Source organism: Mustela erminea, chromosome 20 (assembly GCF_009829155.1).
Source record: "Mustela erminea isolate mMusErm1 chromosome 20, mMusErm1.Pri, whole genome shotgun sequence".
Classification (NCBI taxonomy): domain Eukaryota; kingdom Metazoa; phylum Chordata; class Mammalia; order Carnivora; family Mustelidae; genus Mustela; species Mustela erminea.
This window is the reverse complement of record NC_045633.1, coordinates 27,674,463-27,693,450: the sequence shown is the minus strand read 5'-3', so window position 1 is coordinate 27,693,450 and position 18,988 is coordinate 27,674,463. Positions and strand designations below refer to the sequence as shown.

The 18,988-nt window shown below is 46.7% G+C and overlaps 1 protein-coding gene across 3 annotated transcripts in view; it reads right to left on the bottom strand.

Moving 5' to 3' along the window:
• SDK1 (sidekick cell adhesion molecule 1) overlaps nt 1-18,988 on the bottom strand; it is an 854,095-nt gene that overhangs the window by 139,434 nt on the left and 695,673 nt on the right. For all 3 annotated transcript variants that reach the window (XM_032327040.1, XM_032327041.1, XM_032327042.1), the window contains exons 18-19: nt 11,232-11,347; nt 9,295-9,487 (exon numbers count right to left, since the gene is read on the bottom strand). In XM_032327040.1, the coding sequence (XP_032182931.1) occupies nt 9,295-9,487; nt 11,232-11,347 (309 nt within the window). The remainder of the gene's footprint in view (nt 1-9,294; nt 9,488-11,231; nt 11,348-18,988) is intronic.

Here is an 18,988-nt window from a genome sequence, read left to right as displayed (position 1 = left end):
AACGAGGAGTTGCTGGGTTGGAGGCTTGTCCCCGGACAGGTAGCTGCTACTCTTAGTTCCTAGCTGTCTTACCACCCCAACACCATGTCATTTTTCAGAGGAACTGTCTGCCGCTTTGAAAAGCACCCAGAGAAAAAGTCCAAGAGGCCCAGTGTGAGGTGAGCAGTCCAAGGTCATGGACGTTCATTGCCAGGGGCCCTGACCAGCCTCCTGCCCGGACCCCTCGCCCTCTTTGCAGCTGTAGCATGCAAGAAAGGCCAGGCCTGGTCAGTGAGGACCTGGAGCCCCTGCGTGCAGCCCTCTCATAGGGCGGCTTCCTTCCCAGCTCTGTGGGGGTGGGTGTGGGGGGGCAGAGAGAGAAGGAAGCACTTTACGGGAGGCTGGAGTCTGGGAGGGAACGGTGATGGGGCGAGGGAAGGGGTCAGAGATGGGCTCCACTGCTGAGGGGCCTGGGGGTGGGTCGGTCGGTTGGTTGTCTCCTGCAGCTGGTGGGGCCACTGGCTCAGGTTCACTCTGCCCCCCTAGGCCTCTCCCTCCCTGTGCCCAACTCTGGAGGCCACACTTGACTGAGTCAGGGAGGAAGGAGGGGAGGCTTGATGGGCAGAACCAGAGACAAAGCAGGAACAGAGGAGAATGGAGAGGAGCCAAGGGACCCACTAGCTCAGCACAGACGGAAGAGGCACATGCCCCAGCCCTGGCCCCTCCAGAGCTGCCCCGCCACATGCCTCCCCTGCTCTGCCCTGAACCTGCTACACAGAGATCTTTTTAACCAGACCACGATGCAGTAGTTCAAGCTTCAAATCGGACAGCATGTAGACAAGGGTGCTGGTTGTCCTGCCCGAGAGTGGAGTTGGGGCATCCCCCATTCTGGCTGCCGTGGGGCTGGCTCACACAGATAGTGGGTTCAGTACCAGCTTCTCACCTGGCACCTGGACAAAGCCTCCTAATACATCTAATTTAAAAAAAAGAAAAAAGATGGAAACAGCCTCAGCAAACACACTCATCTGGGTGAAACTTCCGGAAGACGTTTTATGGCGAAGCTCCAACCCCGATAAAGGCCACTCTTGGGGCGGGGGAGACATAGAACTGCTGGCGAATCCCACTCATCTTTCTCCAGGTCTGAGTTTCCAGAAAGACATTCTGACGGATTTTTGAACGGACTTGTTCTTTTTTCGATCGATAGAGCGGCAAAGAAAGCTTTTTGCTCCTTTTATATTCTCAGTGTTTCTGCTTCTTGGATTCCTGCCCAAATCTGCTGTCCCCTAGCTCCGCTGGAACCAGCTGGCAATGTCTAGCCTTAAAATTTATATTCTGTTTCCCCTGTACTGTGTTGCCCGCCTCCCCCACCACCCACTTGCCCCCCCGGGATGCGGAGCCAAGGGAGGCGCCCTCAGCTGGAGAGCACATGGGGCCAGGCCAAGCCAGCCTCGACTCCCAACCTTGCCATGACACAGTCCATGCTCTGAACAGCATCAGGCCCCCCAGCTACCAAAAACTGGTGACTCTGTTAGAAAAATTCTAAAGAGGGGACATCGGTTCTAGTTCTCTCAATTCCCAAGAAAGAAATGTCCAATTGCTCTTTTTACTACTAATGGTGGGCAAAAATTCCCTTAAGGCTCCGCTTCCTGGCCACAGAGCTGAAGGAGTATGTCCCCATGGTGTCCGTCTGCTTGCTTAGCTAGCAACAACTGGGTTTCCGTCTTTGAGCAAAGAATTCAGCCAGGACTTTTCTCTCTTTTCTTTGGAAGGAGTTACCTTCTTCTGCCACTTTGTCTTTTCAATCAACGTCCTCTGGAAAGTGAAGTCTGATATGACGCAGTTGGACATGGCTGTGGCTTGAGCAGAGGTGTCGCCCCAGCCTCTGCTTTGGTAAGTGAACTAGATGAAAACGTCCACGTAATGTAGAGGTGTAAGGGGGAGCTCCCAACATTTGCCCCCAGCACTGCCCTCTGCATCCCATCTACACAGGGAAGGGAGTTGGGCTGAGTCTTCCTACAGATGAGTGCAGAAAGTACCCTATGTCCACGCCAGGCTCCTTCTTCCTCCGAGAACCCATGCGGGCCCCCTGCATGCCCCCCTGCAACCTCAGTCCCACACGACTGGGCCCACACCCCCCTTGTCGCACACCTTGGCCCACCAGATCCCTACGGTGACTTCATCTGCTCAGGGGGCTTTACCTGCTGGGGACCTTAGAGCTCAGACACCCTGAGGTGGAATGGATTTCAGATATTTCCATCTGGAGTTAGAGCATATACTCAGTTACCTTCCTAACCCTTTCCTGGAAAGTAAGATCGCAGTTGGGAATTGCCAGGACTCCCAAACCCACTCAGACACAGGGCCCCAGACACCCCGCAGTCGCCACACACCAGGCATGCCCCAAGTTGGTGCAACGTCTTCATCCACCCAAGACCTGTTTCCTACTTTGGTGGCCTCATTGCCCCCGGAGTCACATAAACCAAAGCACATTGAGTCATCCTGGATAATCCCTTCTACCCCCTATCAGAGAGCCCCCAAGGTCCCCATGACGTGTGCTCAGGATCCACCCTCCTTGCCGCTGTCTCCACGGCATAGGTGTGGGCTCTCTTCATACCATGCCTTCTTCCCGGCTTCCTTCACCTTGAGCTCCAGAGCCTCTGCACAAAACCCGCAGAAAGAACTTCTGAAACACAGATTGAGTCAAAGCACACCCCTCATGGAGAACCTTCTGTGGGTCTGTCAAAGTGCCTGAACATAGCAGTTGAGACTCTTCTGACTCTGGTTTTCTGGGGCTTGTTCCCTCCCCGACCCCCACATGCTGCACCATGGCCACGCCAAACACCTCACTCAAGTTCTCTCAACCTCGCATTCTCTCCTTGCTGCCACAGATGTGGTTTCTCCCACCTGCAACGCCCTCAGCTCTTCTCGGCTCATCTGTTAAGACCAGCTCAGCTGCCACCTTGTCTACAAGACTTACCTGATGCTCCTCGACCAGCTACTCTTCACTGGGCGGCGGCAGCCATGTCTCTTGACCTCCCTTCTCAGTGGCTCTGGCCTCAGCCACGTCCCTCACGTCTGACTAGGTGAGAATCTCTAAATCTCCACTCACTTATCTTTGCAACCCTTTCAACACCCAGCTGGCTGCCTCATACATGATCACAGACAAACTGCATATAAGTGTGCATGCTCGTTTCTGTGTTGGGAAGACAAATGAATGGACCGATCAAACGACATTTAACTATAATACAATCACAGTAAGTATAAGACTTGATGAGACAGGCATACTTTTTTTTTTTTAATGGAAAAGCTGAACTTGATCAGCCTCCTTTAATCCTAAACTCTGGTTGGGGGCAGTGTATACAAATTTATAATGAATAAACAGATCTCACAGCAGAATACACATTATTCTTCTCAAGCGCTCATGAAACATTCACCAAGGCTGAGCATGTGCTGGGCCATAAAGAAAACTTCCAGAAACTTAAAGGAATTGAAGATTTACAGTGTGCTGTCTGACCATTATGGAATCAGGCAAGAAATCCACAGCAGAAAGACAATAGGAAAATCCCACACCCATGGGAACTAAATGGTACGCTTCTAAATAAGGCATGGGCCAAACAGGAAGTCTCAGAGGGAATAAAAGCACATAGAACTGAGTGAAAATGAAACATAATATATCAAAATATGTGGGGTGCAGCTAAAGCAGTGTGGAGAGGAAAATTTATGGCATTAACTCTTTATAAAAGAAATGAGGACAGGCCTCAAATCAATAGTTTAAGTACCTACCTCAAGAAATGAAAAAAGGAAGACCAAAAAATAAACCCAAAGCAAGCAGAAGGAAGGAAATATTAACAGCAAAAATCAATGAAACTGAAGACTGGAAAACAGTGGAGAAAATTCAATGAAATAAGAAGCTGGTTCCTCGAAAAAAAAAAAAAAAAAACAATAAAATTGACAAATCTCTAGGAAGAATGACAGAAATAGAAAAAGAGATTAGCAATATCAGGGATGAAACAAGGAAGATGATGACATATTCTGCAGCCACGGGAGGATATGAAGGGAATCCTGCCAGCAGCGTTACACGCACAGACATGACAACTTAGAGGATCAGTTCCTCAAAAAATCACAGACTGCCAATGCTCAGCCAAGAGGAAGCAGACAATGAATAGTACAATAACCACTGGAGACACTGAATTTATAATTAAAACGCTCCCCCAAAAGTAATAGCCAGGCCCAGAGGCTTTCATTGGAAAATGCCACTAATATCTTAAAGACAGATTGACACTAATTTTACACAATGTCTTCTAGAAAGCCAAACAGGGGCTGGAGCACCTGGGTGGCTTTGTTCGTTAAGCATCTGACTCTTGGTTTCAGCTCAGGTAGTGATGTCAGGGTTGTGAGACTGAGCCCTGCGTTGAGCTCTCTCTGTGCCCAGCGGGGAGTCTGCTTGGGATTCTCCCTCTCCCTCTGCCCCTCTTTCTACTTATGCACTCTCTCAACTAAATAAATAAATCTTTCAGAAAGAAAGGTAGGTAGGAGAAGGGGTACACTTCCAAACCTACTCTAGGAGGCCAGCGCTACCCTGACACTACCCCGGACAGACAGAAAGTCCAGGAAAATAAAACTGCAGACCAGTATCTCCCATGAAACCCAAATGCAAAACATCACCCACAAAGTATTAGCAAACTAAAGTCAACGACATGAGCAATAATTACACACTAGGACCGAGTGGGATTTCCTCCGAGTATGCAAGGCCACTTCAACGTTTGCAAATCAATCCACTGTACCGACAACTTGCTGAAAAGAAAAATCACAAGACTGTGTCCCTCGATGCAGTGGCAGCAGCTGACAAAACTGAATGCTCGTTAAGGAGGTCAGAGTCCAGGGCTGGGGTGAGAGTGGCTGCTGGGGTTCATCGGGGGTGCAAGAGGTTAGGGGTCTAAGAAATAGCTTCTCAGAGAAGGAAGTGAGTTCACCAGGAGCTCGGTGGGGCGGGGTGAGTACGGAGTTGCCACTTTCGGATGAGGGAGATCTGGGCATATTTGTGGGCTGACAACTAGTCAGTCTTCATCCTCTGATAGAGAGGAACTGGGGTGAAGACAGAGGGACCCTGAGATGGGAACAGATGGGGAGGAAGCTATCTCAGATGGCCTTGACCTCTGTAAACGCTGCCTCTTTGAGTACAGTGAAGCCGAGGCCTCAGGGAGCAGGGCAAGGCTGGGCCATGATGCCAGCCACACCCAGAGCCCCATGGCCAGGACAAGAAGAAGCTGGAGGACAGACGAGTGGCAGCCCCCAGTGACTTTTTCTTAAACATATATTAGTTACAATATAAAGAGATAAAGAGAGTATGTACCTACTGTAGAAGCAAGAATATATGGCAAAATCCAAACAAGAACGTAGAAACATGCATGATCACACCACGTAGAGCTAACAACTGTGTGTCATACAAGTGTGTTTTTATAAAATTTGGATCTCCTATAGTTTTGCATATTATTTTTTTCACCTAACAGTAGATTATGACCATTTCTTCAAAAAACTTTTTAATAACGACAAAATATTTAGTATACTGTCATTCCATAATTTTTAAAATTACACCCCTCTGGAACACTTGCATGTTTTTCTTTCTTTTTTTTCCCAATTACAAATAACTACAATGAGCCTCCCATATTCAAGTCTTGGCACACATCTGTGGTCATTTTCTCAAAGAGCTTCACTAGATGATGTTTTCCACAGGTGTCAGCTGGCCCTCGGACAGAGAAGGAGCTGGTCTGAAGTGAGCAGATAGGTCAGTGCCAAGTGAAGGTGGTCAGAGGGGCTGCTGGGTTGAGATGCCCCAGGGAAGGTCAGGGAAGGTGTAGCTGGGAGGCCTGACAGGGCATTCGAGAAGAAGGTAAGGGGATCTGGCAAGATTGTGGAGGAGTAGGAGGCCTTAGTTTTGTCTGGTCCCAGGAATCCAGCTAGAAAGCTATCAAATCACTCTGAACACCTGTGAACACAAGCAGAGATGGAAGAAAGAACAGTTGCTGTTCTACAAATAGAAGAGCGACTCTGTAAGGTAGGAGGTGCGGAGAAATGAATCCAAGGTGATAGATCAGAAGACAAGCCATGGCGGGAGAGAGCCTCCATCAACTGGCACCGGAAAGTGATAAAGCAGGAGAACACAAAATCAGAACTTTTAGAAGTCTGCTCTGGTGAGAGACAGCCCTGCCTGAAAGGCACTCAGGCAGCAAAGTGGGGCAGAATCCTAGGTAGGACAGTGTAGTCTCAGGATCCCTGGGGTCACAGGAACACTGGGGTGCCTGACTGTGGCAGAGCTCCCAGGCATCAGAGCGGGGAAGCCGCCTGCAGTCAGTGAGCCCAGGAGTGGGGTTCTTAACTCGGGGTTGCCTCATACTGGAACTGTGGCACAGGTGGGTGACCGCACTCCGAGCAGGGGCCTAGTAAGCGGCAGGACCGCAGCAAGATCCCCCGTCCCTGTTCCTGGGGAGGAGCAGTGTGGGTGGGCGCCACAGGAGTCTGCAGGTTGTGGAGACTCAAAGCATGGTCATGTGCCTGAGATAGACATGTTCAGTCACAGGCCAGGTGAGCCTGGAGTGCGTCCAGAGACCATGGTGGGGGACTGACTGCTTTTCCCTGATGTCTGAGGAGTGGGGCCCCGAGCTGTTGGCTCCAGGGCTGGAGACTGGGAGGCTGCCAGTACATTCTCATCCTCAAGAACAGCATGGAAAGGCTTCCGGAAACAAAAGCCACATAATACAAACCCGAGCTACTTAGCCTGGTCCCCGGCAACAGTGATGCCATTCACAAGGGGCAAAGACACCTAAGAGTCAATGCAGTAGGGCCCTCCCCCAGGAGACCAGTAAGAACATCCAGCCAAGACCAAGTTTACCGGTCAAGGAGAACCATAAAACTCCAGTGCTAAGGGAAAGCAGTACACAGAAGTCATGGTTTTTTCCCCACGATTTTTTTAGTCTGATAATTTTATTTTTTTCTCTTTCCTTTCTCAACCAATTTCTTATTTTATCAACTCTTTTTAAAAAATCACTTTTAATTTTCATTTTTATACTTATATTCTACCCTTTCATTGTATTTAATTTTATTTTTATATATATCTAAGTTTTTCTTTCCTTACAATTTTGAGATGTACTTTCTTCTAACAAAGAGACCAAAATACACTCAGGATATAGTGTATTGTTCTGTTCTCTTCACCTGTCTATTTATATTCCTTTTTTGTCTTTTAATTTTCATTTTTATACTTATATTGTATCCTTTCAATGTATTTAGTTGTATTTAATGTATTTAGTTATATTTATAATGTTGGGATATAGTTTTCTAACAAACACCCCAAAGTACACATAGGACTCAGTGTATTGCTGTGTTCTGTTCACATGTTTGATCATATTCTCCTCTCTCTGTCTCTCTCTCTCTCTCTTTCAGTTTCTGGTCTCTTCTGATTTGTTTAGTGTACATTTCTGAGGTCATTATTGCCATTTTAGTATTTGTTCTCTTGTTTATCTATTCTTCTCTGGATAGAATTACAAGATGGAAAAACTCACCTCAAAAAAAAGAACAAGAGGCAGTACCGACTGCCAAGGACCTAATCAGTATGGGCATTAAGTAAGATGTTGGAACTAGAGTTCAGAATAATGATTACAAAGATACTAGGTAGGTTGGGAAAAAGCATAGAAGACACTAGAGAATCCATTTCTGGAGAAATAAAAGAACTAAAATCTAGTCAAGTCAAAATCAAAAGGTTCTTAATGAGGTGCAGTAAAAAAATGGAAGCTCTACCTGTGAGGAGAGATGAGGCAGAAGAGAGAATGAGTGATATGGAAGACCGAATGATGGAGAACAAAGGAACTGAGCAAAAGAGAGATAAACAACTACTGAACCATGAGAGGAGAATTCGAGAGATAAGTGATACCATAAGATGAAACAATATTAGAATAATTAGGATCCTAGAAGAAGAGGAAAGGGAAGCAGATGATATATTGGAGCAAATTATAGCAGAGAACTTTCCTAATCTGGGGAAGGAAATGGGCATTCAAGTCCAGGAGGCACAGAGAACCTCTTCAAAATCAATAAAAATAGGTCAATGCCTTGACATATAGTAGCGAGCCTTACAAATTTCAGAGACAAAGAGAAAATCTGAAAGCAGCTCACAATGAGATGTCTGTAACCTACAAGAGTAGAAACATTTGACTGGCAGAGGACCTATCCACAGAGACCTGGCAGGAATAAGGGAATGTTGAACATATACACCTGAACTTTTTCACAACTTGAACAGACTGATCGAAAAGTTGAAAACAGAGCTACCCTATGACCCAGCAATTGCACTACTAAGGATGTACCCCAAAGATACAAATGGAGAGATCTGAAGGGGCACCTGCTCCCCAGTATTCATAGCAGCAATATCTATAATAGCCAAACTATGGAAGAGTCCAGATGTCCATCGACAAATGAATGGATAAAGAAGAGCTGGTGTGTGTGTACACACACACACACACACACACACACACTCACACACAATGAACTGCTACTCAGCCATCAAAAAACTGAGATCTTGCCATTGCAACGACATGGATGGAACTAGATGGTATTATGCTAAGCTAACTAAGTCAATCAGAGACAGATGATTATCATAGGATGTCACTCGTATGAGGAATTTAAGAAACGAAACAGAGGATCATGGGGGAAGAGAAGAAAAAAAAAACAAGATGAAATCAACAAGGGAGACAAACCATAGGAGAGTCTTGATCATATGAAACAAACTAAGATTTGCTGGAGAGAAGGGGGGCGAGGGGATGGGCTGCCTGGGCGACAGGCATTAAGGAGGGGAGCGCATGTAGCACAATGTGCACTGGGTGTTGTATAAGATTGATGAATCACCGACCTCTACCTCTGAAACCAATAATACCTTGTATGTTAACTAATTAAATTTAAATTAAAAAAAAAATACTGGAACAAAAAAAAAAAAAGAAGAAGAAGGGAAGGGGACTGGAAGTTGAAACCTGGGGGAAGAAAAGGCCATCAAGACCACAGATGGACCACATGGCTCAGACCAGACTGTTTCTCTGGCCCTCTGAGCTCTTTCAGTTAGCCTGGCTTCCAGTTCCAGAGACCACCTCCTGCCGCTCATCACCAATACTTCCCACTGACTGATCTCCCTCAGTCACGCAGACTGCAAACTCTCTGAGGACATGGAGGTTCCTGATGACCCCCTCAGCCCCGGCCCGGCGTGGAATAGGACGGTGGTGGGGACCTCCCTGACGCCTGACTTGTGACCGTTGAGAAGACACACAGTGGAGCTGTACTCACTGTCTTCATGAGTCCAGACGAGCTGAGGCGTGCTCGGAGGCCCGTCCCCCGGAGTAGTGAAACACAGAACGGAGGTGAAGTATGCCGTGAACTTCTTCAGGTTCGTTATATACCCGTGGTGGACTCCATGGAAATCTGGCGCAATGGTGACCACAGTGGTGGCCTCAGGGACCTCAGCTGGCCATGCGAGGAGCTGTGATGAGACACGTGGAGAAAGAGATGCTTTTGAACTGCACATCTTCACTCTCGAGTCTGTTATCAGGATTTTTAGTTTGTAATTAATGTATTGTCAAAGAAAGCAAAGTCATGACTAAGAAACTCCATAAAAGCCTACATTTTATAATGCCGCTAAAAAATCTGGAGTTGAAAAGATATCTCACAGATAACTGAACACAGATATGTACATATACATATATTTTATACATGTATGTAAAAACAAAATATCTAACTTTAACCCATGTTGGAATAATAGACACTCCTTAAACCTTCACTTAAAGATGTTCCAGAGTGTAACTTTTTTTTAACACTAAGCAATAAAGACAACACCATCTTTATTCGACTTAATCAGTACAAAGAAACATAAGCACAAATATCAAGAAACATGAACACAGATTTTTTTTTCCCCCCCGGGTAGGCATCTACTCTGCCTCAAAGACAAGCCCCTGATTCAATAGGAACGAATCTTAATTATTTACGATTTCTATCACACTGGTTTTCTGAAAAGAATTTTAGGAGGTTGAGTCCAATTTTAAAGAAATATAGTACAGGTACGCATTCCAAGGGAAGTCATTTTAACGTTTGGGCAACATTATGTATGAGCATGACTTTTAATTCCTTTGACACCAAACATTTCCCGGGTTAATTAGGTTTGAAGGTTGACATGCTGCAGGACACAAAGCGTATTTGTATAGATCAAACCCACACTGAGCCATTGAATGAATGCTCTGGTCTTGCCAATAAGACTTGACAGGAAAGTCAAGGAGGCAAAATCATCTTGGTTGATCAATATGATTTTCTTTCAGACAAAGCTTCTGAGTGTAGATTCCTCTGGGGAATTGAAAAGGAAAAGAAAAGGCAGGGCAAATTCTTAGCTACCTCTGCCTTTCTAGTGAAAACAAAAAAGTGTTTTTGTAAGTTGAATCCAAATGGGAGAAAAAAAAAATTGAACCATGTGTCTAAGGAAATAATACTCTTTGAATCTGAAATTACCAGGAATTCAAGCAGAACACGTGGAGTCCTTTTTCCACAAAGATCTTCCCTGAGTTTACCTGTTAAGGCAGACCACTAGTGACTATGCTGTAGCTAAAACCAGGATGGGATCCCAAGTCCAACCAGGAGCTGATCTAGAAGGCAAGACGGACTACACCTTTGGAAACTGCATCCAAATACATCTATGAAGGTAAGAGATTCTGGTAGCTAAGGACAGAGGGAGGTCGGATAGAGGGAATTTGTGGCTCTAATTCAGGCCAGGTAGGTGCCCTGAATTCACTGAACAGAACTTTCTCTGATGTTGAGATGGGGAGGGAGTAAATATCTTCATTTTCTAGAAGTCTCATTCCCTTGCATCGAGCGCCCTTTGTTCTAAGTTGGTGCTCCCGGGAGAGGTCTCTTCTCCAGGAAGATGTGGTTTGCACAAATACTGGTTCCAATCAACCCAGATAGGTTTTCCACTGCTAATTTAAAAATGGATAGCTTTTCTCAAAAGAAGTTGCTCTGTTACGTATGACCACCCACTTAAAAACTAATAATTTGAGTTTCTGAACCCATAGAGCAGAGAAGACCTTGGATAAATGGTGACACCCCCACCCGACCACCAAAGCTAACACACTTGGTAATTTTATGTGGTGGGTTCTCCACAAAATAAGAAGTGGGCAGCCTTCTCATTGGTCACAAGACTATGACAGACCAGGATGGCCATCCAGAGCTGAACCATGTACCTTGTATCCCTGGTTGATGCCATTGATGAACTGCTGAGGCGGAGGGTTCCAGAGGAATTGGATGGTTGTGGAATTTACAGCTTCTGTCTGCACGTTCTGTGGGGGCGCAGTAGGCACTGTTCCAAGGCAGTCGTGGAAGACGGCAAAACAAACAGTAGGAGGCCCAGTAGGGAGGAGAGAGGAGAAAGAAACTCTTAGCTGCCACTCATGATTCACAGGCCATTACAGCATTGAGAACAGGGAAGTGTGATAAATGTTTCTGGAAGCTAATAGTGGCATTACAAAGAAAAAGAACTGGGGCTATTTCTCATTTTCTGCGGGAGAATTCTTTAAGGCATCAGCGGAAAAGTGGACCGGATCACCTCATTCCATGGGTGAGGCTTTCTCAGGGATCCCCAGATAAATAGCTAAGGAGAGCTTTCTCCGGTTCATTTCTCAGTTACTCAGGGTTTGAGATCTAGGCAAGGTCTCATTGAGAGACCCCCTCCCCCAGCAGGTACCACTATGTTTCAAGTCCATTAATCCTTTATATGGAAAAACAAAAAACAAAAAACAAAAACTACCCTCTCCCATATAGATTGTTCATTCATTTGGAGGCTAAATTTCTCTTTGTCTGTTACAGGGACCACCATTTTGTCTTTCTGTTATTGACCAGTTAAACACTTGCAAAATGGCTTGTATTCCAGAAGTTGCGATCTTGGGGAGATACTCATGCAACAGAAATAAGCACACAGCTCTCTGGGGCAGGGGATGCCCAGGACAGAGCAGCTGGCTCTGCCCCAGGAAAGCACTGAAGTCTTCCATGAGGAGGCACCTGGACTAGGTCTGGAAGAAAGGGCAGATGTCTGAAGAGGGAAAGGCCTTCTCCATTGGGAAGATGGAGTGAGCAAGGCCTGCTGTTACGAAACCCTCTTGTACCATGAGAACACAGTGCGCGGGCTAGACACGGGTCATACAGGGGCAAATGGGCGTGGGAAGTCGCCTTGGGTACTGCCTTGTGCCAAACACAGTGGTTGACGACGTACACAGCACACCATGGGGAATCCAAAGTATTTTGAAAAAGGCAACGATGTGATGTGGCTAGCTGTTGAAGGACAAGGACCTCTGTGGCCTCAGAAGGGGACCATCCCATGGGCTGTGATCCAACTTTCTGCCAAAGAAGGTCTAGGTTCTCTAGGGCCTTGTTTCAAAAATAACACACAGAAGCCAAACGGATCCTTGGGCTCCAGGTAAAGAAATAAAGATGACACAGAGTCTCCTGGCACAGAGCACATGGGGACAGAGCATGGTCCTGCTAACGATGGCTAAGCCTTCCATTATTCCCATCTTGTTAGGCAGAAGAGAAAAAAGCATAAAAGAAGTGAAAAGTGAAAAAATCAAAAAAATTCCCCCAAGCCCCTCAAGAGTACACTTCAAGTCATGCTCTCTTCTTATCTGCTCTGGACTCCGGCTGTGATATTCCTCCGTCCCCTGCCTCTGCACGTCGCCAAGCAAATGGTCCATTTCCCCATTCCGCATTTTGTAGATTAAAAAAAAAAAAAAAGGCCAGGGGATCCTAGTGCCTGGGATGAACGTGACATCCAAGAACAAGAGGAAGCTGAACTAATAACTATAAAACCTGAACCTCTCTTGAGCCCACAGGAGAGCTGAGGTCAGCAGGGCCAGTGAATGTTGAGAAAAGATGGACCTCTTGGAGGAGAGAGCGTAGGAGTGCCGGCTCACCTGGGACGGAGCAGGAGAGAGGACGGGGGGGCGCCGCATAGGTGGGTAAGGAAAACTCAGCTCAAATTCCTAACAAAGTGCTAGAGGCTCAGTGGGGACCGGCAGGGGAGGGCAGAGTGTGTGTGTAGGCTGCGGACGCCCAGACAAGTTCAATACCGCAGAGACGCAAAGGAGGGAATCACCAGGGCTTTCTCATCGGAAGCCAAATAAGCCAGGAGCAGTAGAGTGATATGTTTCACGTACTGACGGGAAAATCTACGGTCCCAGGCTTCTTGTCCTGGAAAAGCGTCATAAAAGACATTTTCAGGAAGACGAACACGGAGAGAATTCATTCCTGGCACACCTGTGCTGTGAAAAACACCGGAGGCTTGTGCTAGCAGATGGACACCGAGGCTGATGATCTATGCAGGGAAGTGGGTGATTTCCAGAAATGGCTAAGATGATGGTAGGTAGAGTATATTTCTTATTTTTGACTCACTCTCAAATATGGCTGACTGTTGAAGCAACCAAGGTAGCATTCCACTGGGACTTGCAGCAGGAGTGCAAGTGAGACAAGGGGTCCCAACCCCTGAGAGATTGGGGGAGGCCCCGGGGCACCGACCAGGCTCATCTGCCGTACACGGGACAAACTTTAAGATCAACTGGGATTCAATGAGGAGATCTATAGTAAACCCCAGAGCAATCACTAAACGAGTCCGGAAAAGGGATCTAAGATAAGGCAAGAGTGGGGAAAATAATGAAAATATAGGAATATCTAATTAATCCCGAAGCAGGCAGGCAGAAGGAATGGAAAAGGAGAAAACAGGAGAGGGAGCAAATAGAAAACAACTGGCAAGACGATAGATTTTAACCTCATTTTTCAAGTCGCGTAGCATGTAAACAGTACACATACCAACAAAAGACGGGCTATCAGATGAGAAGCAAGGTCCAGCTGTGTGGTGTCTAAAAGGATCTCACTTTAAAGGTGGAGACACAAAGAGATTACAAATAAAAGAACAGAAAAAAACACATGCTGAAAAAAATGACGCCTTGGGAGCACAGAGGGACAGCGCAGGGGGATTTTGGGGGGTGAAAGAGATGGCCCAACTCCATTGCGGTTGGGGTTGTGGCTGGCGTGCGTTTATCAAACTGTATCCAACCGTACACCAAAAAGGGGGAATTTGTTTCGTATTCTGTAAATTATATCACTGGGAATCTGACTTCTAAAAAAGTGCTTTAAGCTCTTTGATGTTTTTCTGCCCCCGAGAGGTGATGTCTGGGTCTGGGCCCCTTGCGCAGAGGCTCCACGGGTCCTCCAACCAGCAGAAAACCTCCCAGGCCCTACTGAGCCTGAAGCGTCTATGCTCCAGGCCCAGCCTCTCTGGGAGCACCCCGAGCAGCCCCGTAAGAAGGCCGGGACCCTGACAGCACCCTGCAGTCCCAGGGCAGCCCAGCCTTGCAGCTTTCCTGGCAGAGGCCCTGACTTGTGCATGGATCCACGGCCACCACCCCCGCCCCCCCCCAGCCCCGCCCAGCTGCCAGTGCACTGAGGAGCCACCCGTCCAGGCCCACTGCGGTTCCAGGCCCCCAGCACGAAGACATCTAAGAGAAGGCTGCTTGTCGTAAACCTCCAACTGTCTCAGGGAGAGGGAAGAGAAGTCCCGGGGGGAACTGGGAGGACACTCCGAAGGGTTTGGCTTCTTCTCTTAGATGCTGTGCCCGCAGGGGCCGAGGAATGCAACGCTCTTTGCGGGCTTCCTTCTGGGGTCTCGTGGGCCCAGTTACTGACTCTAGAATTCCATAAAACGTTCCCATCCGACGCCGCGAGAGTCCCTAGATAACACCACGCTGATCTAACGTTTTTAAAAACTTGGCATTTTTGCATAAATTAAATTGAGCGATGATCTCCTAGGGCTCTAAGGGGATGTCTAGCAGCTCTGCATTTCTTTCTGGCACCACAACGGGCACGCGGCGGGGCTGCTGCTTGCCTGAGTCGGCCTGTTCAGCCTCACATCGCGTCAGTACGGCTCTTCGCCCGCCCACATCTCAGCAAAACCCCGGGGAGCTGGGCTGCCCCTCGTCAAGAAGGCAGTTCTGTCCTCCCTTCTCATTCCCCGGGGTCATGGAAAGTCAGGAGGCCAGCAGGGCTCTGCCGGCCGCACCCCTGCACCCAAGTTCATGGGGCTGGATGTGCGTTCCTTCCCAAAGTCCCGGGAAGCAGGTTCTAGAGCCCGAGATTCCTTTCTCTCGCCCACCTGGGGCTTTGTCCAAAAAAATCACCAGTTGTCCCAGCCACCTTTCAGCTTCTTGTCACCCTAATTATTGTCATCAGAAATGACTCACCAATACAAGGATGATGGAATTAAAAATTCCCTAGAGGGAGAGAAAGAGCTGCAGCCAGGAAATCCTTCTCCGCAGTGTTCCCCACAGAGCTGAATGGCCTTAATTACTGCAGGCCGTGGAACCCTCCTCTTGTAAGGAAAGGCAGGAGCCTCGCTCCCAGGTGGGACTTCTCTGCAGTCTTCACAGAAGAGCTCAGGGAAGCAGGGAGGGGCGCCTCCCGCTGCTCTGAATTAGGCCTCCAGGGATGGTTCCCTCCCCAGATAATTAGCATTTAAAGTGCAGTTCTTTCCTTGTCCCGAACTGCAGACCTTGAAGTGGTCTGGTAAAGTGACAGGTGGTGTTATGCTCTTTTGTGGTTTTCTTTGCTTAAAAAAAAATAAATAAATAAATAAAAAATAAAATAATCCTTTTTTTTTTTTTTTTTTCCCTAGATGGTTCCCCCTGCACTGATCCTAGGATGCTCTCAGTCTTAAATTCAATGCAAGTTAAATCCTGTCTTGAGTCTCCCAGCCAAGGACGAGGAGCTCTGTCACATAAGCAGCCAGCACCCAGCACCCAAGGGCACCTTCCAGCTGTGGCACGTGGAGAGAGAAACCACGTGAGCAGTTTTAGGAACAGGAATTGATCCGTTACAGGCCAGCCTGTGGCCAGGATAAAGCCATGGCCAGAGGTGGGATTTCTTGGGATGGGCACATAGAAGGCACCAACAGGAGGGAGGCCCTGCCCACTGGGTTATACCAGCACCAGAGTTGCTCATGTCCATCAATTCTTTGTTGTCGTCAGCCGTTGTTCACAGCCGCTGGAAAATTTACAACTGTTAAATTACATTTGAAAACCTTACCCAGGCTCCTAAAGGATGAATACCCAACTTTTGTAGCAACATGGACGGGACTGGAAGAGATTATGCTGAGTGAAATGAGTCAAGCAGAGAGAGTCAATTATCATATGGTTTCACTTATTTGTGGAGCATAACAAATATCATGGAGGACAAGGGGTGTTAGAGAGGAGAAGGGAGTTGGGGGAAATTGGAAGGGGAGGTGAATCATGAGAGACTATGGACTCTGAAAAAGAATCTGAGGGGTTTGAAGTGGCGGGGGTGTGGGAGATTGGGGTACCAGGTGGTGGGTATTCTAGAGGGCATGGATTGCATGGAGCACTGGGTGTGGTGACAAAATAATGAATACTGTTTTTCTGAAAATAAATATATTGAAAAAATTTTAAAAAATGAATAAATAAAATATTAAAAAAAAAAAAAAAGAAAACCTTACCCAGGCATCACGTATTGATGAGTGAGAGGAGCCAAAGTAAAGAGTCTATGCTTTGTGATTCCAACTACAGGATATCCTGGAAAAAGCAAAACTATGGAGGTAGTGCATCCATAGTTTTCGTGGGTGGGGGGTAGGCAGAGCACAGAGGATTTTTTAGGGGAAACTATTGTGTATGATTTCATCACGGACACGTCATTACCCTTCTGTTAAAAGCCACAGGGCGTACAACACTGAGAGTGAACCCCAATGTGAACTACGGATCGTGGGTGCCAGTGATGTGTAGCTGAGTTCCTGGACTGTAACAGATGCACCCAGCATCCTGGGGGAAGCTGATGGGGAGGCAGCCATGGTGGAGAGGGGTATGGGGTACACGGGAAATCTTTGCACCCTCCACTCAGTTTTGCTGTGAGCTTAAAACTGCTCTAAAAATAAAGTCTATTTAAAACACAAGGGGCGCCTGGGTGGCTCAGCTGGTTAAGCAACCGCCTTTGGCTCAGGTTAAGGTCCAGGAGTCCTGGGATCAAGTCCCACATCAGGCTCCCAGCTCCATGGGGAGTCTGCTTCTCCCTCTGACCTTCTCGCCTCTCATGCTCTCTCTCACTGTCTCTCTTTCAAATAAATAAATGAAAATTTAAAACACAAAATGAGCCGTGACTTTGCTAGACGCTTTCTGAATCCAGTCCATGTTACCGACTTTCCGCGAGCATCCGTAGGGAGGCCCCAGGGCAGCAAAGTGCACAGCGCCCTCCCTTACATCCCCATCAGCCCATCTTCTCAAGTTCACTTCCATGTTCATTTTCACCCCGTCACACATAGAGGGTGTGCGCAATTATGGTTATTTCCTGGTGTTAGGTGTTCCCTGGAAAGACAGGAAGGATTTTTTTTAAAATTTCCTTCTTCCTCCTCCCCTTCCCTTCTTCCTGGCTAGTCATGTAAATTCAGCAAGATCTGATTCTTGATAGATTTCAACACGAATCCTGGGTTTCAGAAATATAAAAATGTTTTAAAATAATAAGCTACCTAAATAAATCAACTCATTAAAGAGGACGACAGAGTTTTGCAGCTTCAAATAATTGACTTTTTGAAATATTTGGGATCAGAGAGTACATAATTAATATTTATAGGTCATGAATTTTTCAAAATTTCAGGTCTTTAATCAAATAGAAACAAATGTGTCAATATTGCCTAGTGGATGCTTCCCTTTTTTTGGATTTTTTTCACTCAAAAAATTCATCTTCAAAACTTCTTAAGAATACACGCAGCACCCAAAGAACAAATAATCCAACCAAGAATTGGGTAGAAGACATGAACAGACATTTTGGCAAAGACGACATCCAAATGGCCAACAGACACATGAGAAAGCGCTCAACATCACTTGGCATCAGGGAAACATAGATCAAAACCACAGTGAGATACCACCTCACACTGGTCAGAATGGCCAAAAATAACAAGTCGGGACATGACAGGTGTTGGCGAGGACACGAAGAAAGGGGAATCCTCCTGCACTGTTGGTGGGAATGCAAGCTGGTGCAGCCACTTTGGAAAACAGAATGGAGGTTCCTCAAAAAGTTGAAAATAGAGCTACCCTATGACCCAGCAATCGCACTTCTGGGTATTTACTCTAAAGATACAAATGTAGGGATCTGAAGGGCCATGTGCACCTGAATGTTTATAGCAACAATGTCCACAATAGCCAAACTACGGAAAGAACCTAGATGTCCATCAACAGAGGAATGGATAAAGAAAGTGTGTTCTATATATACAATGGAATACCACGGAGTCATCAAGGGAGATGAAATCTTGCTATTTGCAATGACGTGGATGGAACTAGAAGGTATTATGCTGAGCGAAATAAGTCAATCAAGAAAAGACAATTATCATATGATCTCTAATATGAGGAATTTGAGAGGCAGGTCAGGGGATTGTGGTGGGTAAGGAGGGAAAAATATGAAACAAGGTGGGATCGGGAGGGAGACAGACCACAGGACCCTCTTAATCTCATGAAACAAACTGAGGGTGGCTGTGGGGGTGGGGGAGTAGGGAGAGGGTGTCTGGGTGATGGACATGGGGGAGGGTATGTGCTATGGTGAGTGCTGTGAAATGTGTAAACCTGATGATTCACAGACCTGTACCCCTGGGGCAAATAATACCTTATATGTTAATTTAAAAAAATGCATGCAAACGAACTTTTTGAAAAGTTGATTTCTGAAGTCATTGGGGCCCACAGTCCACTGTAGGCACTTTATATTTAAATATATAAGTACTTATTAAAATTATTTATGTCTATATTATTGATACTATTTTGTATTTATAGAGACATAATGAACAATGTTCTGATTAAAGGGGGCCACTGGGGACAGCTGGGTGGCTCAGTTGGTTAAATGTCTGCCTTTGACTCAGGTCATGATCCCAGGGTCCTAGGATCAAGTCCCGCATTAGGCTCTC